This window comes from Hippoglossus stenolepis, chromosome 19 (genome assembly GCF_022539355.2).
Source record: "Hippoglossus stenolepis isolate QCI-W04-F060 chromosome 19, HSTE1.2, whole genome shotgun sequence".
Taxonomy (NCBI): Eukaryota; Metazoa; Chordata; class Actinopteri; order Pleuronectiformes; family Pleuronectidae; genus Hippoglossus; species Hippoglossus stenolepis.
In genome coordinates, this window is record NC_061501.1 from 18,955,509 (window position 1) to 18,980,508 (window position 25,000).

At 45.4% G+C, this 25,000-nt stretch overlaps 2 protein-coding genes across 3 annotated transcripts in view; both read right to left on the minus strand.

The window, feature by feature from the left end:
• LOC118098264 (vasoactive intestinal polypeptide receptor 2) overlaps nucleotides 1–2,988 on the minus strand; it is a 16,361-nt gene extending 13,373 nt beyond the window's left edge. The window contains exon 1 of the mRNA XM_047344605.1: nucleotides 2,585–2,988. Coding sequence (XP_047200561.1) covers nucleotides 2,585–2,641 — 57 coding nt within the window. The 5' untranslated portion in view covers nucleotides 2,642–2,988. The remainder of the gene's footprint in view (nucleotides 1–2,584) is intronic.
• A 1,394-nt stretch (nucleotides 2,989–4,382) lies between these two features.
• The window catches only part of LOC118098311 (disco-interacting protein 2 homolog C), a 35,156-nt gene continuing 14,538 nt past the window's right edge, over nucleotides 4,383–25,000 (minus strand). For both annotated transcript variants that reach the window (XM_035141980.2, XM_035141979.2), the window contains exons 6-38: nucleotides 24,549–24,671; nucleotides 23,791–23,937; nucleotides 23,280–23,399; nucleotides 22,043–22,240; nucleotides 21,200–21,291; nucleotides 20,680–20,790; nucleotides 19,617–19,740; nucleotides 19,139–19,248; nucleotides 18,626–18,728; nucleotides 18,407–18,471; nucleotides 18,082–18,175; nucleotides 17,841–17,960; nucleotides 17,150–17,264; nucleotides 16,376–16,515; nucleotides 15,167–15,303; nucleotides 14,276–14,484; nucleotides 13,306–13,420; nucleotides 13,010–13,211; nucleotides 12,763–12,863; nucleotides 12,577–12,657; nucleotides 12,099–12,222; nucleotides 11,886–12,007; nucleotides 11,653–11,764; nucleotides 11,084–11,193; nucleotides 10,504–10,634; nucleotides 9,763–9,931; nucleotides 9,031–9,201; nucleotides 8,571–8,632; nucleotides 8,430–8,487; nucleotides 7,730–7,804; nucleotides 7,429–7,603; nucleotides 7,223–7,346; nucleotides 4,383–7,072 (exon numbers count right to left, since the gene is read on the minus strand). In XM_035141980.2, the coding sequence (XP_034997871.1) occupies nucleotides 6,820–7,072; nucleotides 7,223–7,346; nucleotides 7,429–7,603; nucleotides 7,730–7,804; nucleotides 8,430–8,487; nucleotides 8,571–8,632; nucleotides 9,031–9,201; nucleotides 9,763–9,931; nucleotides 10,504–10,634; nucleotides 11,084–11,193; nucleotides 11,653–11,764; nucleotides 11,886–12,007; nucleotides 12,099–12,222; nucleotides 12,577–12,657; nucleotides 12,763–12,863; nucleotides 13,010–13,211; nucleotides 13,306–13,420; nucleotides 14,276–14,484; nucleotides 15,167–15,303; nucleotides 16,376–16,515; nucleotides 17,150–17,264; nucleotides 17,841–17,960; nucleotides 18,082–18,175; nucleotides 18,407–18,471; nucleotides 18,626–18,728; nucleotides 19,139–19,248; nucleotides 19,617–19,740; nucleotides 20,680–20,790; nucleotides 21,200–21,291; nucleotides 22,043–22,240; nucleotides 23,280–23,399; nucleotides 23,791–23,937; nucleotides 24,549–24,671 (4,193 nt within the window). In that variant the 3' untranslated portion in view covers nucleotides 4,383–6,819. The remainder of the gene's footprint in view (nucleotides 7,073–7,222; nucleotides 7,347–7,428; nucleotides 7,604–7,729; nucleotides 7,805–8,429; nucleotides 8,488–8,570; nucleotides 8,633–9,030; nucleotides 9,202–9,762; nucleotides 9,932–10,503; nucleotides 10,635–11,083; nucleotides 11,194–11,652; nucleotides 11,765–11,885; nucleotides 12,008–12,098; nucleotides 12,223–12,576; nucleotides 12,658–12,762; nucleotides 12,864–13,009; nucleotides 13,212–13,305; nucleotides 13,421–14,275; nucleotides 14,485–15,166; nucleotides 15,304–16,375; nucleotides 16,516–17,149; nucleotides 17,265–17,840; nucleotides 17,961–18,081; nucleotides 18,176–18,406; nucleotides 18,472–18,625; nucleotides 18,729–19,138; nucleotides 19,249–19,616; nucleotides 19,741–20,679; nucleotides 20,791–21,199; nucleotides 21,292–22,042; nucleotides 22,241–23,279; nucleotides 23,400–23,790; nucleotides 23,938–24,548; nucleotides 24,672–25,000) is intronic.

A 25,000-nucleotide genomic window follows, 5' to 3' on the forward strand; every position in this document is an offset into this window, starting at 1 on the left:
ACACACACACACAAACACACACACACACACAGTAAGTCATCATCACGTTGACCTATCAGACGTCACTTCTGTCTGTAATGAACCAATGAATGAAGGAAATGGTTTTATCACCAGTAGATTGATGAAAATGTGACAAACAGGTGGAACTAAATATGATCGTAAATGTTAACGTGAAGCCACATAACTAAAGTTTCTTTACAGACGTTAACGAAGTGTAAAGTGAGATGCGGGTGAGCAGGTGATACATTTGATATTTGAACTTTTAATTTTACTACAGGACGATTAATAGTGAGCTACACCGCAGCTCTTTCACAGAGGGGGCAGTAGGGGGCGCTGTGATCACCGGTTATTTCTGTTTTTCATAATTTTCTGCTTCTCAAAACAAAAGGCTATAAACGGAAAGCAGCAAAGGGCAAAGGATAAATCGCTTGACCTCATTTAATCCACTGCAAACATGATCTCTGTCATCTAATGAGCACACACACACACACACACACACACACACACACACACACACACACACAGATCCATTACGAGCCCAAGGATAAACTGTTCTGGATTAAACTAAACACTGTGGTTTTTTTCTCTTTCCTCAGATTATAATCCTGAACCTCGTCTGACTCGTCCACAAACCACCGATCAGTCTCCTGCTGCTCGCAGAGACGATAACAGACGATAACAGACGATAACAGACGATAACTCAGCGACTAACGCCATCATCCCCGTCGCAGATGATTGGTCGACTCTGCAGGATCTTCACGTGCAGCAGCTGAGTGGCAGAGTGGCCTCTCGCTGCAGCTCTAACTGAAACAGTCAAATGTGCAAAACAGAGGCACAGGATTAAATCAGTTTATCACAGCTTGGTTTTTTAATCAGCGCACTTAGGGGTCGTTCACGTCTGTTTCTGCAGATTCCCGGGAAATTAAGGAATGCTTTGAGAACGCAGTGCTGGGGGGCGGAGCTAAGACACGCCTACGTGCAGCTCAAACACACACACACGCTCTGAACAGTCGACTTTGTGCTGGTTCAGTTGTTCAGAGGTTTAGTTTCAGCCGAGAGTTCTTTGCTTTTTCAAATATTTAGAAATGTCATAACGTAGAAGTGTCGACTCTACGCTAGCATTGGTCCCGTGGGGTCCACGACAGTTTAGACCACTAGGGGGCGTAATGAGCCTGTTCAACACGTAAATGCAGATTTTTTATACATTTGGTAAGAAAATTTGATTTTAAAACAAGTATTAATGTGACTCATCAAAAAACTTCAGCCTTAATATTACTTTGCTTTTCTGCAGCGGCACGCACACACATGCACGCACACACACACCCACACACCAGCAGCAGGGCTCTGCTCTCCAGTCAGATCAATAGAGGAAGCACAAGTCATTAACCTTTATAAGTACTACACACACACACTCAGGTTTTACAGCTGTAACACACAGACAGACACACACAAAGTGCAAACACAACAGGCAACAGTCCTTTCATTTTAATTATCTCCTGAAAAATGAAGTGATCCAGTTTTGAATCAGGATTTTGGGTCAAACTCAGTTGATGTTTCACATGATTCCTCCTGAACATGTTAATCTGAACCACTTCCCTCTTATTTATTTCCTCATTTCTGGAGCAGCGACGTCGCCTGGGTTTTTAAAACCTTGAGTGAATCACTGGTCTGGTGTCGGATCCAAACCCTCAGCGGAGCAGTCCTGGTTTTCTCCAACAGACGAGAGCACAGAGCAGCTGAGGGTCCGAGCTGCAGTCTAAATTTAGAGCTGAGGCCGAATCGGGCCCGGACATTAATGATGAACCAGCAGCAAGAAAGTCAAGCTACAATTAATATGGAGTTTTCTCACACATCGGCTGAACCACGAAGAAATTAAACTTTATCTTTGTTGTTTTTGTTTCAGTGTTTAACAACTGGAACAAAGTTTTACTGACGACGACAATCATCAGTGTCGACCTTATTCTGAAAGAGACACGTTATGATTATGATGTTTACATGAGCTGCTGATGGAATATTCCTGTTTACATGTTACAGCAAAGTCTCATTATCACGAACACATTATATCATAATATCACAGTTTATGGGGATAAATGTAGAAATAAGCAGAATATCAAGTCATCCAAATAAACATCAAGTAGAATATTGTTTCTATAAACTTTACATTTTAAATATAATAAGTTAGAGTTGATGAGATAAGCAAGTTGTTTGAAAGTCATTAAACTCAAATGAACACGTTTTAAAGCTGTGACACAACATTTAACTTCCTCGACAAGACAAAAAACTCTATTAAATTAAAAAGTGTTCAAACTAAATCATTATGCACATAATAGGATAAATAATGAACTTCAGAAGAGTCACAGAAAAATAAAATTTTATTCAAAACTAAAATAAATGTCCTTACACATTAAAAATCACATGGAAGAAAACCAACAAAAACCAAAGAGATAAAACAAACAGCAGCTGCAGCTTTGACTCTTTGACTCTTTGACTCTGTGTTAAACGACATTTCTCAGCTCAGGTTATTAGATATAACAATTAAATATGAGTAAATAGACCCTGTAGTGATGGCGGGTGAAGCACTGACCGTGAGGACGAGGCTGAGGCCGAGCAGCAGCAGCACGAGCCGGTGCGTAAAGGACATGTTGGCGTTTCATCCACCGGAGCCGCAGCTCATCTCATCCTCCTCCGCAGCAAACACGTGTCTGCACTGAGACCTGAGAGCGTGTGTGCGTAATTGTGTGTGTCTGTGTGTGTGTGTCTGGAGGTTGACTCTGTAGTGCGCAAAGGGCAGAGCAAAGGGAAAAGTCCGGTTTTGGCGCAGGCTTTACGCACGGTCTTTACGCACAGTCTTTACGCACGGTGGACTTCGGTTTTTCCAGAAGAGTAAATCCGTTTCCAGTGGATCCAGGTGTGACTCCAGATCCGCGAGGCGATGCTCCTCACGGTCACAGCCAAGCGCGTCCCCGTCACACGTTTCCCTCAGCAGGGGACACCCTCAGGACTGATGCGCGCTCCCGCCCCTCGGACCATGGAGCAGATTCCTGGGATCCAGTGTTTGAAGCCGACAACAGCGACCTCTAGTGGGCGTGGGCTCACAACTCGTCAGGATCAAACTCAACCATTAATTTCATAATAATCATGTTTAATGTTCTGATTCATTCATAATAAACACAACAGAGTTTTTTAGTCAAAACTAAATTCATTCTCCAGATGTTTGTGATTCACATTTTATTGTTTTAATTGTATAAAGAACTTTGTTATTTTCAAATAAAATCTGATTGATTGTTGTTTTTAACTGTGTCACAGTTTACTGACAGAAACAAACACAAACATCCACAGTCTAATGAAAGGTCTGTTGTTTGATGAAAGGATAAGAGAAGAAAGTAAAGTTCCATCCTTCAGCTGAAACCGTCCGTCCTCACAGATCATTCATCATGTCCATAAAAGAACTGATCCCAGTGAGAGAGAAATGCTTTTACTGCCGAGTGACCGACGAGTGAAGAAGCAGAAACACAGAGATGAAGAGGAAAAGAAGATTTGTGTTTACGCTGAACAGTTTTACTGTGTTTGTTTTACTCCGACTTTCCATCTGTGGCTTTTTACAAAGCTGTAAAAGATGTTTGCATTTATAAACTTTGCTTTTACTCGTGCACGTCCAGCTAATAATATCAGGGGGGGGGAGAAGCCAGTAAAACCCTGTGACTGTGGGAAAACTGAGAGAAAGAGACACGAACAGGAAGTTTCATTTGTACTTATTTCCCCTTAAACAATATGAGAAGTTAAAGTTGTGTTTTAAGAGGATATGAAAATTCACTGAAGGAAACAAGCAGATGAAATAGAAAATGTTTGTTTAGTTTGAGGTTTTCAATATTTTAAATATTTCACAAAGTGATTCTGAAGAGTTTCCTCAAATAAAATGTGAATAAATTGAAATTCAGACACTTGACGTTTGTCTCCGTTTGACTGATTTCATCTTTATATTTCAGGTTCCAGCTGCAGCGACTGAAACGAGGAACGTGAAGACGGAACGAAGTCGGCAGCTGCAGCAGCTGAAGTGTGTTTGACGCGTGACTGGGTTTTATTGGTGGATCCTGTAAAACTCGACCTCTGTGACCTTTAGTTTAAACTCTGCTGAGCATCTTCGTTAATGTTTAGAAAGACAATAAAGATTCTCCCTCGTTTAAATTATCATTTCAACTTTTTGCACATTTAATATTACCAACGGAGACGTGTAAAACGTGTTTACGTATTGATTCAAATGCTAAATTAAATGAGACATTATATTTGATGCATTTCCTTGTCAACCTTTTGCTTCATCACCTGAACCAGCAGCACAAACCAATCATGTGTTAGTAAAACAATAATAATAATGAGGACTAGTCTGAGTTTTAGCCAATCAAAGCACTTTATTGCACTGTATAGTGTGACGGTGAGCCAATAGCAGGCTCTTATAAAAGTGTCATTTAATCTTTTTATCATGTGTACAAAACAAGTCACACACACTTGTACCGTACAAAATCAACACTATTTACATACAATATACACACACACATCTAACACACACTCACTCAGACACACACACACCATGCAGTCTCTCTCCCATCTGACCCTGAACACACTGACGAGTCCTCCGGGTCTCTGATGGGAGTTCCTTCTTGTCCCACATCCTCTGCTACACACACACACACACACACACACAGGGACTGAAACATGGCCGCTACGCTGCTACCAACAAACCCAAACTGCTAAAACAGCCAAACAAGCGCAATAAGCAACTTCTGATATGCATAAAGTTTTTTTTTCTTCTTCTTCTTCTGATAAAAAAAGACGAATGATGGCGAAAGACGATGAGACAGAGTCGACAAGAGAAACAAAGCAGGAGGACGAGATGAGGTCAGGAGAATCCAGAGAGGACGTAAACTAACGATGCACCGGTCGTTTCTTCAGGAACCTGCAGTGACCGGCAGGTTAGTGCCGATCATATAATTCACAGCCAATAAACTCTTCTTCTAAAACCTTTCATATAGTTTTTTAATTCTCTTAAATCATCTGAGGGAAGTTGGGTGTTGGTGCACACGAGGCTGGAGCTGCTGCACCAAAGCCCAGAGGACGTTCACTTCACTGAGCTTCTTCTGTGCAAACTGGAGAAAAAGACCCAGGTTTCATCTTCTGCTCCTTTTCATTTCCAGGAAGACGGTAAAAGTTCTTCTTTACTCAAAACTACACAACACGAAGTTAAGTTTAAAATAAAACCTGAAACAACAACCGAGATTTGTGTGTTTCTGCACGTCGCTCAATCAGCAGCGATTTCATTACTCTTTGCTCTTTTAGTGCCGATGAGCTGTTTTGCTGCTGCTTTAAATTTTAAATCATCTGTTAATGAGCCGAAACATAAACATTAAGATGCATAGTTATACAAAATATAATAAAAGTATGTTCGAGGTGAAGCAGATTTTCTGGGGATTTGTCTCTTTGAGTTTCTCTTTGAATCGAGCTGCTGCTCCGACAGCGAAACTTCAGACGTGTCGAACCAACGCGAGGAGGAAACTCAGTATAAACTCTTTTTAAGAGTCTCATCCTCTGCAGCTCGTTTGGAGACGTGACCTCTGACCTCGGCAGTGAGGAACGTCCTCGTGGGCGTTATTGCTACAATAGGAGCTTTTCTCTGTAAACTTCATCCCTTTGTGCCGAACGGCCTCCAGACGCTGCTGCATTAAAGTGCATCTGGATCCAGAGAGCGACTCTGAAGGCCTCACGCCGATGTCGTGATTCAGCTCCTGGAGGAACAGAGCCGTGTCCCCGTCGCTCCGATCGGCCGCGTCGACCACGACACTCTAAATAGTAATAATACTCTGTCTTCATCTTGTATTTACACACAGTGCACTTTGCTTGACGCGATGCTTTGGATGTTTGAGGGACTGAATTCACAGTAACTCTGATGATTACAAGAAAAAAAAAAAGTTATCTTTCTTTCAGTTTCTGAACCAGATTTAGAAAAGTTGCAGTCGATGAGTTTAGAGCCAGTTACACGTTTCACTGCGACACTGAAAACGAACGTTTTTTTGTTGTTTTTTTAACGTTTAAAACCGGTATAAAATATTTTCGTGTTTGATCGTCGAAGGTTTAAAATCTGTTTGAAATCAGCGTTGAATTCACATTGAAACTGGTAAAATGTCCCTGTCACACATCAACACAAAGAGATGAACACACTCACACACACACACACACACACACACACACGATGCAGACACACACACAGGGTGCAGGTGGAGAGAGCTGCATATAGGGGCTACTATACCTCTTTGTGTTGTAGGTACCTCTCCATATAGATTATTATGTCTATGTACAATATTTATATTTTTACAATAATCTGGCTGCCCCTCGTCTAATTGAAATAATACCACAGAACTGGGATTTCTCTCTTCGACCAGTAAGACGTGATGTCACAGACTCTACCGTTCCCCTCCCGACACAGTGTTCCCCTAAGGCTTTCTACAGTGACGAGCTCCTGGTGACGGTCACGAGATTGAGCGGGGGTGTAAAAATGGTCATAACACCACTGAGCAATCAATCAATCAATCAGTCAATCAATCAGTCAATCAATCAGTCAATCAATCAGTCAATCAATCAGTCAGTCAATCAACCGGCACAACACGACTGTAAAGAAAACGGACGACTTAAGACTTCACCATATGCAGGTTCAAAAATACAGTACATCTTGATTTTGGGAAATGAATGAACAACAACGGCGATATGCACGGCATACAAACGCATGCTCGCTCTCACACACACACACACACACACACACACACACTCAGGCTACATGTTGTAGGCCACGTAGATGGGGTCGAGCTGGTCTTGTAAGAAGCCGTCGCGGAGGTGCATGCGCTGTTTCTCGCCGCGAGAGTTGATAGGGATGACGCCGATGTCCGTCACCACGACCACGCCCACAATCAGGTAGTGCTCCTCCAGCACCGCCTTGGTCACCATGGGAACCAGGTCCAGGGCTTCCTGCTCGGAGCCCTCCAGCTCCACCACCACCACCAGCAGGTTGGTCCAGGGGAAGACGGCACTGGTGAAACAATCACATTTCACTTTCATTACCTTTCATCTGATGTTTGACTTTCTTCAGCGGCTGATCTCTAAGTGCGTCGGTCGGCTGTTCGCTGCAGATACGTCTGTGAGAGCGCCGAGTAAATCTAGGAGAGCAGAGGACACGTACCACTCCATGATGCTCTTGTGTGCACGTATGACGGAGGTCTCGATGTCGATGGGATGGTATCTCATCCCTCGCAGCTCCATGGCCTCCTCCAGAGCTCCCACCACGAACAGAGCGTCGTGTCTCTCTGTTCACACACACACATCCAGAGTTTCAGTTTCCGGAGACAAAGACGACGGGTTAACGTGAGAGAAGGAAGTAAAACTGACCTCCGTTGGCGTCTGTGAGCTCGGTGCGGCGGAGGAAACCCAGATAACCCGTCCTGGCCCAGATCGTCTGAGTGTCGCCAAAACTCAGTCTGGAGCTAAAGTGGTCAGACTGGAGAACCTCCTCGCCGTAACCGCTGTAGTAGCCGCTGCCGTTATGAGCGCTATGCACCCAAATCTGAGAAAATAAAGAAAAATGTATTGACGACAGAGATAAAAGATAAAACTGGAGATGGAAAGAACAAGAGACACGATAAAGAAAAGATAAAGATGTAATAAAATAAAGGAGGAGACGTGGGCGGACCTCTCCGAGGTGCGAGTCTCCCAGAGGTCCCTTCGTCTCTGGGTTGGCGATAATGATTCGAACTCCAGGCAGGATCTAAAAAAAAGAATCAGTCGTCATGGTTACAGCTTCATGAATACAACTCTATAAATAGATCACAGCTTCATCTTCCTCTTCGACCACAGTTCAGCACATTCACTCCCACTTTTTGTTTCGTGACACGTTCTGTTCCAGAAGCATCAGAGGAAATAAAAAAAGACTGGAAGAGTTTTTCCTCTCTCTCTCTCTCTCTCTCTCTCTCTCTCTCTCTCTCTCTCTCTCTCTCTCTCTCTCTCTCTCTCTCTCTCTCTCTCTCTCTCTCTCTCTCTCTCTCTCTCTCTCTCTCTCTTCCCACGTGAGTCAAAAGAAACAGCGGAGCGACAGAAGACCGGCGAAGAAACGTGACGTCTTCTTTTGTGTGTGTCAGCAGCGTGGGGTGGGGGGGGGGGGGGTGACGAAGATGAAGAACGTCTCCTCAGGCTCCAGGAAAAGATCCGACAGTTTCCTGTTTCTACTCAGTGTCCATATGATCCATCGAAGTGAGGTTATTTCAGTCGTGTCTGTCTGTGTGTGTGTCTCACTTTTACCGCAGAGATTTGCCCTGGGTCCTGTCTCTCAGGTAACAAGGAACAAGGAAGGAAGGAAGGAAGGAAGGGGGGTAGGAAGGAAGGCTAACACTCACCTTGCCGGACTCCATCAGCGGCAGACTGTGAGGAGAACCTCGCTCCACTAACCGAACCCTGAAGGACAAACACGTGCAGAGATTAAATATTTCTGTGTGGCGGTGAAGAGTCAGAGATGTGTGATGAGCGGATCGTGGCACCTGTCGTGACGCAGCGCTCTCATGTCCACGTACACGGTGGTGGGGTCCGGCCCTGAAGTGCCCTGCAGCCAATCACAACACAGACACTGTGAGCACGTGACCAAGAACCTGTGAACTTGATCAACATCACTGGAGCTGCACGAGTTCGTCCAGAGAAACAGTCGACAGTCGGTTTTCTGCTCTTGTTCACAGACGTAAGAAATGTTTTTAAATTACAGCGACTGACACAAAGACACCGGAACAATAGTTCTGAAACAGTTTTGTGTTTTTCACCAAAACCTTAAACGTTTTTAAAGTTTTTGCCTCAAACATTTATCGTAAATGGAAAAATCTGATAAAAACATGTCTTTTTTATTCTTTCTATGAAATCGTTTCATTATTTTATAGGCAAGACAAAAAAACAATAAATTGAAAATGACAACAGTTTGCAGTTGAAGCCCGGAGCTGTGCTGGGTCTCACCTGCAGGCAGATGGCCAGGTTGACTCTGCAGCCGAAGGCCGTGCTGACGGAGCGAGGGTGAAGGCCGAGGTCTTTGAACAGCTTGGAGAAGGAATGTGTGAGCGACATCCTGGGCCGCTCCTCCGCCACCACCACACAGGCCCGAACCCGGGACAGATCCAGACCCCGAGCCTGGAGGACACACACAGCTCATCAGCTTTGGTTTTTAACTTCTCAGTTTAGCTTCATGTACCTAAGCCCTACACTTGGATATGGACAAAGTTAAGAATTACGTTAAGCCGTAGGAGTTTAACCGAAGGATCTAGTGAAGGTGTCGTGTGACTCACAAGTGGAGAAATAAAAATGTGAGTGACTAACAAGAAAGTCCAGTGAGTAAAGTACGTGTTGACTTGTCACTGTGTTCAGCTTCCAGTCTCCATGGAGACGTAAAGACAGATAATCACTGAAATGAAGTGTGCGACTCTGCGTCAGCGACCAATCAGAGACTCTCAGACGTGGCCTCAGGCTGAGCAGGCTGAGCACACGGAGTCAGGTTGTTAAAGGGGGGGGGAGGTCGGTCACAGGGAGGCTGAGGAACCAGGTTCCAGAGGAGCGGGGAGATTTCGGATTGGAGTGACATCACTTTGTGTACTACAGGTGATTTATCTCTAACCTCATGAAATTAAATCTTCCTGACAAATGTCTGCTTGTTGATGAATCAGAAACCCGACTCGACGGCGGCGGCGTGCTGACCTTGAGCGCCTCGGTCTGCAGGCCGAGTCCTTTGGTGCAGAGCTCCATGACGCTGTAGGAGCAGAACGTGTCTCGCACCCTCAGCTGGCTGACGGCCAGCAGCCACAGCGCCGGGTTGGACTCCAGCTCCACCGGAGGGATCAGGATGGACTGGTGGCCCGAATACACACTGCAGACCACACAGAGACAAGAATAAAGATTCAGTATATCGTCCACTTCAGGAGCAGTAGTGTGTCCTTTGTTATTAAACTAGTCTTTATGTGAGCAGTCGGTCTTTGGATATTCTCATTTTGAAGGTGATTTGCAGTCTGATTCGACTTTTAACGCAGCAGCAGAAGATTTTCAGGCCAAGTTCAGAATTTATGAGCCGAGAAGAAACCAGAGTGGAGATCTGGAGCCAGAAGTGAAGATTTAAAGACGACAGTTTCAGACGCGGCGTCACAGATGAATGTTCCTGAGGAGAATCTCTGTTCGTGTTATTAAAGGACACCAGACGACTTTCTGACATAAATCACAGCTCCAGTATAACATGTAGTGAAACGTGTCCCGACAGATGAAGCAGAGTTTCTCTGGTGAATCTCAAACCTGAGAAAGTCATGAAGAACTAACACCGTGTGGCCAAAAGTATGTGGACGTCTGTTTGTGATGAAGGGACTTTTTATTTTGAAGCAACAGCTTTATAAGTTCTTCTTTAAGATGGTTAAGGGGGGGGGGGGAGACACATTTAAAGGTTGCACCAACCTGCAGAGACACCAGAGGACGAAGCCGAGGCCGCAGTAAGGATCCAGACAAATGGCCACTTCTCTGGACGGGTACAACTCACACTGCAGCTTCACCGACCGGCAGAAGGCTCCAACGGCATTGTGGGACATCTGGAAAATCGGCGTGAGGACAGAGACACACAACAACACAAACACGGAACAGGACGGAAGGTTGGACAGTTAATACACGGGTTACTCAAACTGTTCTTCAGGCTGTTGCGTAGTGATAGTTTTAAACATTTCCTCTAATTCCTTCATTTAAAAGTGATTATTGTTGACAACACAAATCCTTGTTTGATTTGTAAATGTGTGGTCCTGCTGTTGAAGGCCTTCAGATGTCCTTCTCATGCTCGAGTCAACATGTGTCTCTGAGCTCTGAGTATCTCACTACATGTGTGCGGCTTCCACAGTAACACATCTCTGTAACCATCTTTCCCGTGTGCACTACACTGTGTGTTGTTCATCGCTGCTCCCGGTGGAATTAAACCGTGAGGAATAAATGAAATGAGGAGAGGAGCAGGTTCGGGGCGACGGGACGAGAGGATCAACGCTGAGCTGACCTGAACTCCGGCCAACATGCCGGTCGTGGACACGCTGAAGTCCAGATAGGCCAGGCCATCAGGGTTGGTGGGTTTATGGAGAGCTGGAGGCTTCTTCTTTGGCAGGTCATCTGCAGAGCGCACGCACACGCACACACACACACACACACACACACAGTTTGTTATATTACACAATCTGTTCACTTACATTCATTTCAGAGACACTAACCTCCAGTTGAACCCACAATACAACTACAGCTCTAACAGTCATGGAGAGAAATTGAAAAATGTCCCGTTTTTGTAAATGTTCTGTACAATTTTCCAGTTTTACTTGAATGGAAACATAAAATACTGATGGATGTTTGTCCCGTGATTCTAAAGGGAGAAGTAAAAGTTAACGTTTTATTATTATGGAGATCTGAAAAATGCCCAGTTCAGATGAAACTGATGTTTCTGATGTGTTTTAAAACTCGAACAGAGCAGTGTGGACGAAGCTGTAAGGTCCCTACAAGTGAGGAAGTGATGGTTTCCGTGTGTGTGTGTGTGTGTGTGTGTGTGTGTGTGTGTGTGTGAGAGAGAGGTCACAGTACCAGTGTCCAGAACAGGAGGCCAGTTCCTGATGTCCACAGTGGCCATGGCCTCCTTGGAGCGCAGCAGCTTACAGATGACCGCCGTGGTCATCACACAGGCTGAGTGACTAACCTGGAGAGAGGAGGTCGAGGGGGTCAGAGGTCAGAGGTCAGCTGCACTTCAGCGTAGCCACAACAAATACCCTCTAAAAATGTACTGATCAAATATCCATTGAGAGGAGAGACATCCTGACCTCGACGATCATCTTGACGGTGGGCAGGGTGGTGGAGATGTTCTGAGGGTGGGGGGGTCTCACTGTGATGGGAACGCAGCCGGCGTACAGGCAGCCGTAGAACGCCGCGATCAGGTCGATGCCTGCAGGAGACACAGAGGGACGGAGGGACAGAGGTGTGAGCGCTCGGTGACGCTCCTGTCGTCGTCCTGTGGGTACGAGCGAGCCTCTCACCTGGAGGGTAGACCAGAGCGACGTGGTCTCCTTCCTGCAGACCCCCTCTCTCCATCAGCAGAGCGGCCACTCGCTCTGCTCTCTTGTGCAGCTGCAGGCAGGTGAGAGAGCTGGACACTGCCCCCTGGAGGGGAGACGAGGCAGGTGGAGAGAAGAGTGTAAAGATCACTGATCAACTTCAGGCTACAAATAAGTGTAAAAGCTAAATCCTGTACAAATATTATCTTTTCATCATTTCCTCTCATATAATAATATAAAATGAAAATTAAACAGTTTTCTTTTACTCAGATATTTTAGAATCTGCTTTTCGGAGCTCCACTCAACACATTGATGGACTTTGATTTTTCTCTTTATAAAAACCACGTCATCGCTCCGACACGGAGCCAAACAGAGTTGATCACCACATGTGGCTGCAGGGGGCGCTGTGGCTCAGTAACATTTGTGCTTGTTAAACAGGAAACAGGGTGAGAGCTGTTACCCGGGAGCTGAGCAGGGTGTAGAGGACGTGGTCCGGTGTGGTCTGAGCTCGCCACTGCAAAACCTCCGACAGGAACAGGAACTAGAAAACACAGCGACGTCATCAGATCGAACTGTGTTTCTTTTTTAAACACGTTTTCTGCACAGTGATTGTGTGTGTGTCTGTGTGTGTGTGTGTGTGTCCCACCTGATCGTTGTCGTCAGTTTGTCCCAAATCTCTTCCACTGGCCTGAGCGATCCTCTTCCCTGACACCAGATTCCCCACCATCACAGAGGCAGGTCCGATCTCTGCAGCTCACACACACACACACACACAAACAAAGACACACACAGACACACACAGACACACACAGTACTGAGCAACTAAGCAAGTACAACACCTTCCCTCCAGAAAAGCAAGCAGCTCTGGGTATTCAAACAGCGCCGTCTCTCACCTGGTTGTTTCTGCCGGGGTTTGGGCAGGTTGGTGACGCAGGTGTGGGGGCACATGAGCACGTTGCAGGGGTGCAGCCCCCCCTCCAGGTACAGCTGCTTGATCTCTGACAGGTGGATCCCGCCCAGAGGAGTCTTGGGCAGCGTGTTGGCCGGGACCAGAGCGAGGCAGAACACGCCCACGCCGTGGATACTGTCTATGGCCTGAGATGGATGGAGGACAGTGGGATTATCATCTGTTCATCGTCAGCATCATCATCAGCGTACTCTTCCTCACGGTTTGTGAGAGGCGACCTACCTGCAGGACGCGGCTCATCCACTGGAAGCTGTCCTCCTCTGTGGAGTCGGGTCTCTGCTCGGCCACGACCACGATCCTCTCGTCCCTCAAAACCGTCACAGAGAACACGGCTATCCTGCAGGGACGAAGCAGGGACGAAGCAGGGACGAAGCAGGACGAAGCAGGGACGAAGCACAGAACCAGGGACGAAGCACAGAAGCACCGGTCAACAGAGCTGATCTGACCTTTTCTCTCCGTGGTCGTTCCTCAACTTGAGGCAACGAGCAGTCACATGATCAATTAGCAAAACAAACTAAACATCGGCTCAGAGAAGTTGTTTTCACAGATGAAGCAATCGTCTGTCAACGTAAAGAGAAAATTATTATTTTTAAAAAATGTTAGCAGCTGAACATGATACTGAATCAAATCCTAAGCTGCCAACCAGTGATATAAATATCAGCTACAGATCAGTCATCGCTCCCCGATGTCACTGAGGCTCTAAATTAGATGTGGACTGAGAAACCCTTCCTGTGTGGAGCGGGAGGTTTTTATTTAGCAGCAACAGGTGAGTCATTCTGTGAAGCCTGCGATGAAACTCAGCCTCAAGTGAAACTCTGAAAACATTTCATCAGGCCGGGTCTCGGAGGAGAGGCTCAGTTTCCTGTCGTCCATCAATACAGCAATAAACTTCCAGAGTAAAGTAAAATATTACATCATGACGGCCACACTCGTCTCAACAGGGCTAAATAACTGACCTGTCTGTAGACATTGTTCATTTGAACCAAGTGTCACAACGAATATCACCAGCTGCCAAACAATTTCAGATTGTTTCAGACAGAGGCTGAAAGGAGGAGCTGCAGCAACGCACAGTTTGAGCAGAGTGATGTTTTATTCATTATGAGAAGAGAGTAACCGAGCCAGGTTTGATGTGAATGATGTTAAAGACTCTTTATCTGATTCTCCAAAACGCTCTGGTCTTTGTCCCACTCACCTTCCTCTGTAGACAAATTTCATTGGCTCCACCGCCAGCGCCGTGGCAACGATGTCGTCGGCGTTGTGCCTGCGCCCGCTCACCATGATGAGTCCATCCATCTTGCCGGTGATGAAGACGAGGCCGCCGGGGCCGATGAAGCCCAGCAGGCCGGTCCGCACGAAGGCGTACTCGCTGATCAGCCCCCCGCCGGAGCTCACCGGGTAAACCTGCAAACACACAGGCGTTCAGCAGCGCAGTCGCCATGGCAACCAGCCAGCACTGGAGCTGCATGACAGAGCCAGGATCAGATATGGTTGTATTTTTAACTTTTATGTTGATAATGTCTCACTGCAGGTTTTAATAGAGCAGATAAGATGGTCAGGCTGACGCTGCAGAGACATCCACTGTTATGTTTATAACAACACACCTTAGCGGCAGATTAAGATTCAAATAAAGATAATTAAAATGGTTAAGATGGGAGATAATATCACTAAACCCAGAATAAAAGGAAATTCACCTGGGATCTCAAATATTCATTTTTTGGACATAAATGCTCAGAATCTTCTAAAATGTTTCTTATTTGTCTCTGATATTAATCTGTTTAGATTAAAGACATGACGTCAGGCTTTAGGGACTTGAGATGTGAACTGTTCACGACATTCTTCACCCAGGCGCTTAATTAATGCGGAAGATAATCCTCAGGTTGTGAAAGTGAGAATCTGTGGAGACACATTCAAACTTAATGGGTTCCGTGTGCATGCTGTGGTGTTAACATGGTGTTAACATGGTGTTAACATGGTGTTAACATGGTGTCTACTGTAAACTATATCAACAATCAGTGTGAGTGAAAAGATCTCAGTCAGGCTTTGAGGTCGGCTGCGTCTGCAGAAAACACGCCGGCCACTTCACCTCGAAGCAGTTCTTGGTCATGCCAGTCAGGCCGTAGTAGGAGGTGCCGGTGGCGATGGAGCAAACGCAGAGTTCGCCGATCTCGTCCGTCTGACAGAGCTGAGGGACGCCCTCTGGCCTCACCACGCACACCAGGCCTGGGAGAGCGAGGGGAGAAAAGAAAAGAAAGGAAAACGCAGGATTAACACCGACTGTGACATTAATCAACCAAATGTACCCGTTTAAAAAACACGTGTCTCAAGTCACATTTCTCAGAATCTCATCTTAAAGTAGGTTTGTTCTGACCCAATTCAAACATCTGCATCCACCAGAAACCAGGTGGCTTCAGTGAGTGGGTTTAAACTGAACCTCTGCAGCAGGTTCACATCTGAACATACGAATTAATGCCAGAACATTTTCAGTGATGGTTCTGATTAGGTTACTGGGAAACAATAATTCCACTGTTTAGTTTCCACTGACTCAGCGACAAATCTCAGGCTTTATTTTCCAGATGTTGAATCTCCTCCCTCACGCCAGAGGAAAATCAACTCGTCCGTTCCCGACAGCCTTTGATTAAACCGACAGATTCATTAATTAAATCCAGTCTCCTCTGCGGTGCAGTTCCCGTGACGAACAGTGGGTGGCGTGAGTTCAAGTGAGAGCTTAATTTGTGACAGCAATGTTCTGATTGGCTGTGGCAGCGTCTGCGTTTGATCAGCAGGGTTTACATGTTCTCCTCCGCAGATTACTGCGTCTTTATGGATTATAAAACACAGACCGTCACTACATCATGACTGAATCCTATTTACATGATAAACTCACTGCACAGTTGTCGAGAATATATATATATATATATATATATATAAAACTGGAATTTGTGTTTGTTATTAATTAAAAACAGAGTTTGACTCACTTTGAGTCTATGATACTTCTGTGGCACTTTACCAGTGTTATTGTCAATGCATTAATTATAATGATGGACTAAAACACTATTATGATTGAATTTTTAAGTGGAGAGAAGATTTATGAGCAATACATTTGTTAATAGATGTAAAAATTATAAAACTTTACTGATCCCAGCGTCTCAAATAGACTTTCTTTTTGTGATAGTAAACTGAAAATCTTTGTGTTTTGCAAATTTACACACACACACACACAGCACACCGACACACACACACACACACACACACACACACACACACACACACACACACACACACACACACAGACCTCCTGGTGTGACGGTGCCTACGTCCTGCACGGTGAGAACAGAGAGACGTTCCTCTGTGTCCACCCTGACGACCCCGTAGGTCAGACCCTGCATGGACAGGACGCCTCGACCCGGGGGCTGGCTGCTGTCCTCCACTGGCCTGGACACAACACACACATCTTCACTTTACATTTAAAGAGACCCTGACCCTCAAGACAGAGGAGGTGGCCCCTCGTTCGGCCCCGTGAGACAAATGGTGATTGTACAAATATAGTTTGATTGGATTCTAAAGTTGTCTGTGTAGGTAAACAGGTACTTTATGGTAATGTATTGTATAATAAAGTGATTTAATACAGTAAACACATATTTAAACCCATTTCATCCACCAATGAGATTTTTTCCACATAAACACCAAACTCTCTTTACCAGACACTTTTTAACTTTGTGGAACTTTTACATTTACAAAAGAACAAATAGGAACGAAAAACAAAAAAAACTCACGTCTCCTTCAATATTACATACATAATATATATATATATATATTCAATCAGTAGTTTAAAGGTGAAATACTTTGATTTATTTGCTTGTAATTGATCAGTCATGTTCGTGCAGGTTTTATTGATTAAGAACTCTGAGTGATTTCTTCTTCTCTGTGGATGTGTTTGTGTGAACATTTGCATATTTGTGATTCTGTGCTTGTTTGCATAATCAATGTAAGTAGAAATGACTGTGTGTGTGTGTGTGTGTGTGTGTGTGTGTGTGTGTGTGTGTGTGTGTGTGTGTGTGGTGTGTACCTCCTGATGGCCACGGTGAGGGCCTCTGGCGAGCTGGCGCAGGGACAGATGACGTCGGCTCTCAGCCCTTTGGTCTGAAACACGTTGAGGAAGGCGTCGCAGGAGGAGATGGACCCTGACGGACACAAGCAGCCACAAACTGTCACAAGTGTTTTCACTCGGGGCCGAAACCTTATCACTGTAAAACAACTTGGAGGAAAATCCTTTTACTACTTGAGCTCAGTTCTTTTGAATTTACAGTTAAGATCCAGCTAATCCATCACGGTGAGATATTTCCTGTCGATTTGGTTTTTTGAAGGTGACATCATCTTAACGCCGGAAAAATCTAACTCTAACAAAATGAAAGATATTACAGCGCAAAAAAACTACATTTCCAGGTCTGCAAGTTGATACTGAAATGAACTGAGACTGTCCAGTAACCATAAGGTAAATATTATGTCATCTGTAAATCTTTAAAATATGCAAAAAACATAATTTTGAACAATTGAGTTATTTAAGCTCCTGGTTTCTAATGTTACATATCAGTTGTTTCCACTCTAGTTGGGTTAACAAACATTTATTGTCCCAAATGTGTGTAGTTGGACACATGCGACTCTATTCCTGTAAAATGACCCAGATTCTCGACTTCCCCAGAGGATACACCTCTCGTCAGTTCACCGTCAGTGAGGGGCTCTGTGGAGTGGGAGCTTACAGGGATTCGATCCGTCGGCCACCAGCAGCATGCGCAGCGAGCTCAGGTTGATGTCCTTCTGGTCTTTGTGGGCCACAAGAGCCCAGTGCATGTCTCTGGACTTCACACAGGCCACCTTGGCTGCAGGGGCGGGGGAGGGCACACACACACACACACACACTAAATTAGCATTGACTCTATTTGACGGACAGCTGAATGGAGTGAATTGACTGAGCCGAGCGGCAGGTGCAGTGTGACTGACCTTTGTACTGGCAGACTTTCTGGATCCACGACAGAGGATTGACCTTCATCAGCGAGTAGGGCACGCTGATCACGTGCATCATGTTCATGACACTCTGCACAACACACACACACAGACGCACACAACATGAGACACTATACCAGCAGCTTGCTACACCTGCTAAAACTCCTCTTGTCATGAAAAGCTCCACAACTTGTTAGAACATTAAAATACAGGGTTGCACATCTAATCTTTAATTTGTAGTAACAGGAGTGTTTCTAGCGCCACCTTCAGACGAGAGGGAGACGAGGGTCGTGATCTCTGACCTGCAGAGGGAGAATCTTACCGTCAGGATGCCGTGCCACAGGCCCACGTCCTTCTTAAAGTCCAGAACATTCACTATGGTTTCCGCTACAGACAGAAAACAAGAGAAAAGGTTAGATGATCAGGAGCTGCGGTGTGTGTGTGTGTGTGTGTGTGTGTGTGTGTGTGTGTGTGTGTGTGTGTGTGTGTGTGTGTGTGTGTGTGTGTGTGTGTGTGTGTGTGTGTGTGTGTGTGCGTCTACCCTCAGTGTAGCTGCAGGACTGCGTGAGCGCCTGGCAGTGTGTGAGCAGAGCGATCCTCGTCACCGTGACTCCCAGCACGCTGCCGTCCTTACAGGTTTTATACTGAGAGGAGAACAACAGACGGATCCATGAAGTGAGACGAGAGGAAGGAGTGCAGACAGAAATTAGAAGATAGACGATTTATTAAAATGTGTTTTCACAGAAAAGTCTGAAAATGACAGAATTTTAACTGGTTTTAATGGATGTTGATTGTTTTCAATTGTTTTTTGTTTTCCGTTGTGTTTTGTAAAACACTAAGTAACCTTTCTATAATAATAAAGTTTTATTATTCTTATTTCTATTACTAGAGCCCAGTGATTTGTGAGGTGGCCGGAACAATGTCAGCTCGAATTTAAGACAAACTGACGACTCAGCTTCTGTTACAAGAGGACACTGATTCACTGTGTCTGTGTGTGTCTGTGTGTGTGTCTGTGTGTGCGTGTCAGTGTGTGTGTGTGTGTGTGTTGGCTGACCTCTATGTAAGCAGTGTCGTTGTTTGCGTCCTTGATGTGAGGGAACCAGTCTCTGGGAGGTTTGGACAGATGCTTCGACTCTGTTACAAACCACAGCAGCTTGGGCCAACCTGCAGAGAGAGAGAATATAATAATATAGAATATGAATCTTCAAATACTCAGTTGTTTCCTATTTCACCGCAACTAATGAGACCAAAGAAAGAGCAACAACCAGGAGAAACAGAGTTTTACACTTTCACCTTCAGTTAATTTAAAAATATCAGTTAAAACAGTTTCACACACTCATTCATTCATAAACAGAATGATTCTATTAGCAGCTACATTAACCTGTCCTGTCTTTACAGTTCATGTTTATTAAAATGTGAGTTTTCAAACCTTTAATATATTCATGGTTCATTTTGTCTCACCAGGACTGACCGCCCCCAGGAAACCATCAAGCCTTCACAAAGCCGCCATGATTGATGAGTTCCACTCTGACCTTTGAACTGTGGGATCTCTCCTGTTGCACTCTTGGGCAGACCCTTGTGGCAGGCGTCACTGGTCAGCGCCACGGTAACGCCACAGCTTCCCAACAGGAATCCAATCTGCTGGCTGCCGGCATCCTATTGGACGATACAGACAAGGGACACCCCCACACCCGACCAGCACCGTGTTGGTAAGAAAACGTGCAAGTACATCCAAAGTTAACTCTTTCATTAACATACAGTAAGTGTTAATTTAATAAATGGACTTGTCTGCGTCACACAGTGGTGAAACCTGCAGACGGCCGCGGGACAGGAAACTGAATTTCAGGCTTAAACCACATTTATACACATTTTTCCTTTATCTAATCGGTTTCCTCAGTTTGTGGCTGTTAGCGGTTGTAAATACTGTCACATCGTAACTGGTGGAAATACTAAAGAACTAGCTCTTCTGACATGTGACGTTTGCTGCACTGCTGCTGCGTTGTTTCTCCAGCAGAAGAAGAAATGTTATGGAAAATCCTGCAGCACGAATGCAGGATGGTGTTGGGGGGGGGGAAGGGGTTCAAGACCGACGTGCAGCAAAAGGCATTTTCTGCTGCAGCAGGTAATCACTGTGTAACCATGCCAACACTGCACTGGTCATAACACTGCAAACAGCCAACTGAGCTCAAATAAAGAAATAACACTGGCAGCTGAATAGGAACAGAAAATTAAAAAACGCAACTTTCAGAAAAGCATTTGGTCAAATTACAGATTTCCATCCATCAGACGTGTTTATTCCCAGTCAACAGTTTCTCCTGCGATGGCAGAGAAACAGGACGGCTCCGTATCAAACGTCCTGAGTTTCAGACGAGTCTTTCTGCTTCAGACAGGATTATTTCATCAGAAAAGCTTCTTGCTGCCAAACAGCTGAGACTGAAGATCCAACACGTTGTTTCAGTCTCATCACAGAGAAAAGAGGCCGGAATGAAACACAGCAGGAGTTTGGAGCAGAGAGAATCAACCTTACTCTGCAGCACAGCGGTACGACCGGGTGGTGCTTGTTAATGGGACTAATGGGTGGATTTCATGAAGTACCTTGCGGCTCAGGGGCACCTCGATGGGGACGGGCACCACCTCGGCCAGCAGACATCCGTAGAAGGCCACCATGAAGGCTACTGGGTCGTTGTTAGGGAACACCAGCGCTACCTGGAGGAGGGAGAGAGGACAGCATGTGGATTCTGAGATGCTGGGGAACCGAATCACCTCATTTGTAAACATCAGCACGGATCAAGGGAGAAAAAAGTAAATCACGAACAAGAAAACTCAGTTTCTGAGCAACAAGCAACAAATTCCTTCACAACAGTTATAAATAAAATATCTGTTCAGTGACTGACGCGTGAGAATTAAAGTTTGTCTCAAACACTCGGTTCTTCTTCTTCTTCGTTATTGGCGGGTGGCGTTACAGCCGCTGAATTTAAAAATTCAGAGCGCATGAATTGCTGAATCGTTACAACTTGGCCAAACACAACAACAACAACACTGCCGCAGTGAAATGAGCACAAAGACAAGGAACCACAATCTGTGAACGGTGGCGGTGCGGAGGAGTGTGACTCACCCGATCCCCCGGTCGCACCATGGGCTCCTGCTTGCTGCCCAGTTTGTGGAGGATGTTGTAGGCAAGCTTGATGCTGCGAGACCACAGCTTCCCTGCAGGGGGCAGGACACAGGATATGAGTGTGTGTGTGTGTGTGCACGTGTGTGTTCTTTGTCTATTTCGAGGACACACAGTCGATAAAAGAAGAAAGAAATGTCTGCAGTGACGCCATTTAAGAATTTTCAGCAGGCGGGAGAGGTCACTGAAGACGATCATTTTCAGTTTGCTGTGGATCATAATCAAAAGTAAGAGTTGTCTAGTACAGTTATGGTTTTAATAAAGCTCCCACACACTGAGGGTGTCGGCCACAGGCCTGAAGTGAGAAATCCAATTCATGGTTTCAACTGAAGGTCCTTGATAAAGAAAAGATGGGTCATAAATTGCTGATGTTTGCTGGAACTGTATGATTTTATTCTTCCTTCAAGAGATCTGACGACAGATTAATCCTAAAATATACAAAACACAGTCTGTGCTCACTGATAAATACTGAAAATAAACTGTTGTCGGGTTTAGAATCTGGTTTCGAAGCTGAAATCAAATGTGGAGTCAATTTATATTTCCTGATTTAACTTTATTATCTTATTCAGTCACAGCTGCTTCGTGCTTAGACACACAATTAAGCATGGATTCACAAAGACCATGTGACTTCCTTTGCATGCGTGTTCATGGTGACTACATTCTACCACAGAGGTGCACGTCTGTGTTTAGAAGAAACATGTCGTGTGATTCTTCCAGGGATCATTGCACCTGTTCTGCTCCACGTGTGTAAAGACGTAAATGACGAGTGCTCGAGCGCCTGGTTACCATATGTGAGCACGTAGAGGGGCTTCCCTGCCGTGTCCAGGCTGGTGAGGCAGGGGGCTTTCGGGGAAATGGTTCCCCAGCGTTGGAGCGCAGCCTCCAGGGAGGGGGGCCAGTTAGTGACCACCCCCAGCGCCTCGCCTCGCACCAGCATCATCTCCGCCCCCTCCGGCCGCGGCTGATTGGGGTCCGGCTGCTGGACTGGAGATGAGGAGACAGATAACGTGTCACTGTGATGGTGAAAACACCACATGGAAACATTTAGCTCCAGTGAGACAGCGAGGAGGAAGCTGTAATCACACTCCGACACACTGCTCATGAATTAGCTGTTATTAATACAGATGTATTGTGGGAATGTGAAGGTTCTGGACGGCTGAATTCTACTTTAATATTGAGTTTATTCGGCAGTAAGCCTCAGAGGGAGGCAGCACGGGGGGGGGGATTCCGTCGGATTCAACCTTGAGCCATTGTCATAAAAAATGGATCCAGAGTTAACTGGAGGTCTCAGCCACTATATCAACCTCCGAGCTCCACATTATCTCGCATGGCCACACCGAAGATATTGACAACTCGCTTAAAATGAATCCAAACTCTGCTAGAAACGTGGAGAAATACCACTTTTCCAGAAGATGAGGTTTCTGAAGACGACAATGAAAGATTAGTGACTTGAAACGAGGAGACAAAGACAGAAACCGCAGCCAGATGGTGAAGGAACGAGCAGAGACATTAAGATCTGCACTGATCTCCGGGCTCGAGATTCCTACGACATAAACTTCAAAAAACTTTGTGTTCTGTAAGACTGAAGATCATCTGGTCCCTAACATGGACTCCACACGACCCTGGATGGAAATGATTCTTTACTCTGTTACTGTTTCTACGAATCGCAGCTTGAAAACACCTGGGAGCCAGTTCAGGTGTTGTGCCTCGGCAGCTCCTACCCAGCATGCCTCACTCTCTGCTGCACCCACCCAGCACATACTTTCAGATTAGAGGGTTTTTTAACCGCCAGCGCTCGTTCTGCTCTACAACTGCTGCTCCACTGCTCTGCCAGAAATCTCTCCAACCTTCCTCACAGCTGCAGATTTGCTTAATTCAGCCTCCACCTGCAGCCTCTGACTTCAGTCACAGGAAAAGATCCACATAATCCGCGATGACTCCAAAGTGTGAGATTGAGCGAGTGACACTGCACCTTAAATCAGACAGAATCATGAGTCATGCCGACACAAAGACAGATTCTAACCCTCTAGAAGTTCATCGAAGTCGTCGACGAAGAACTCTCTCAGCGGAGGCCTGCGCGGCTGCTTCAGCGTGTTCACCAGCTGCTGGATCTTCGCCGACACACGACTGCTGACCGGGACACCTGCACAAAGCACAAAGACACCCTCAGACAGTGGAGTCTCATCAACAACAATAAGAGCCAGACTGATATGACTATAAATAATTATAAATAAAAAGAAAACAATCAATTTAAAGAACCTGAATGAAGAACAAACATATTTTTAGGTCAAATATGAACAGAAACTGTGTTTAATCTGTAAAGGGGTAAAAAAAAAGTTAATCTGCTCATCTAGGGGAGTGACAGCAACAGCCTCGTTGTAATTGGTCAGTTCTCTAAGGTGGTGGTCCAATTAGAGATCACCTCCTGTTTCTATTTTTATCAAAGTGTCTTCAGTGTCTTTAGTCAGAGGCTCCAGTTGGGGGCGGGCTTAAGCTGCCGCCGTGTTTCACACAGCGACAGCGATGACTCTCACCGTCGCCCGTCTCCATGCGCTCTGCGTTGCCGTACTTCTGCGTGTTCCTGGCAATGGTTCCCATGTTGGACATGTGGTGACGCTCAGTGTGGGAGTGAGACGAGTCCGACGAGTAGCCCGTCACATCCGGGGGGGCAGAGTGATTCTCTGGAGGGAGACAGAAAAACATATTCATCACTGCACTGTTTGTCAAGGAACTCGCTCTCTGCTCAATTAGTCAGGTTCTTATGCTCAATTGGACTTTTTAGTTAATTTGGGTCAAATCTCCGGGACACAGGAGAGCGTGAGGTCTGCGCTCGCTTTCCATTAAATGCTTATTTCAACACATTCTTTCTTTTAAATACTCTGATGTAAACTGTAAATGAAACCCAATCAGATCACAGTCAACACAAATCTGAAGGATTAAACAAGAAGCTCGACAGTAAGTTTTAATACGTAGAAATCATTAAGAAGGTTCACATTTAAAAAACGTTTTTTATAGAAGCAGGATCGAAACCACTATCTGAGGTCAGACTGCTCATTTGCTCTCTGCTACATCACACGTTCCTCTGATAAACCAGAATTATTGAAGCTTTCACCTCCTTCCTTCGTCTGACTTTGGCCCACGATCAATACCGTAAATGTCAGAAAAGACATCTGTTTACCTCGGAATATTCAACACGTAACCGAACAAGTATTTGGCTGAAACTCATCCCTGATTAAGACACTTCCACAGCCTGTCTCTGTGACAGGTTGAGTATTTTGGGGCTGTGACGTACCGTCTGACTCCAGCGGCGGTGGCCACAGCATGTCGGAGCCAAACTCGCAGGATCGCCGCAGAGATCCTCCGTTCTCTGCGACGCTCAGAGCTCCCTTCCTCTTCAGGGACAAGTGGCCGATACCTGAATTCACAGGGACAGGCATGTTGGAGACGAGGGGACAGAAAAACACGATTAGAAAGTGTGAGTAAATAACAATCGACAGAACAAATAGGGAAGCATCAATTAAAGAAAAGGGTGGTGGTGTAAATAAAACTGATAAAGTCAATGGTACTTAAAATAAGGAGGAATTACTAATGAATACAAATTGATTGCAGCATAAAAATGGCATCTAATGAGAAGGTAGACTGGAAATATTAACTGTTATGTGCAGGATGGAATAAATACAAATGTGAAGACACCAGACAACAAGAGACAGAGCGGAGACATTTAGAAACAGATACAAAGGTACA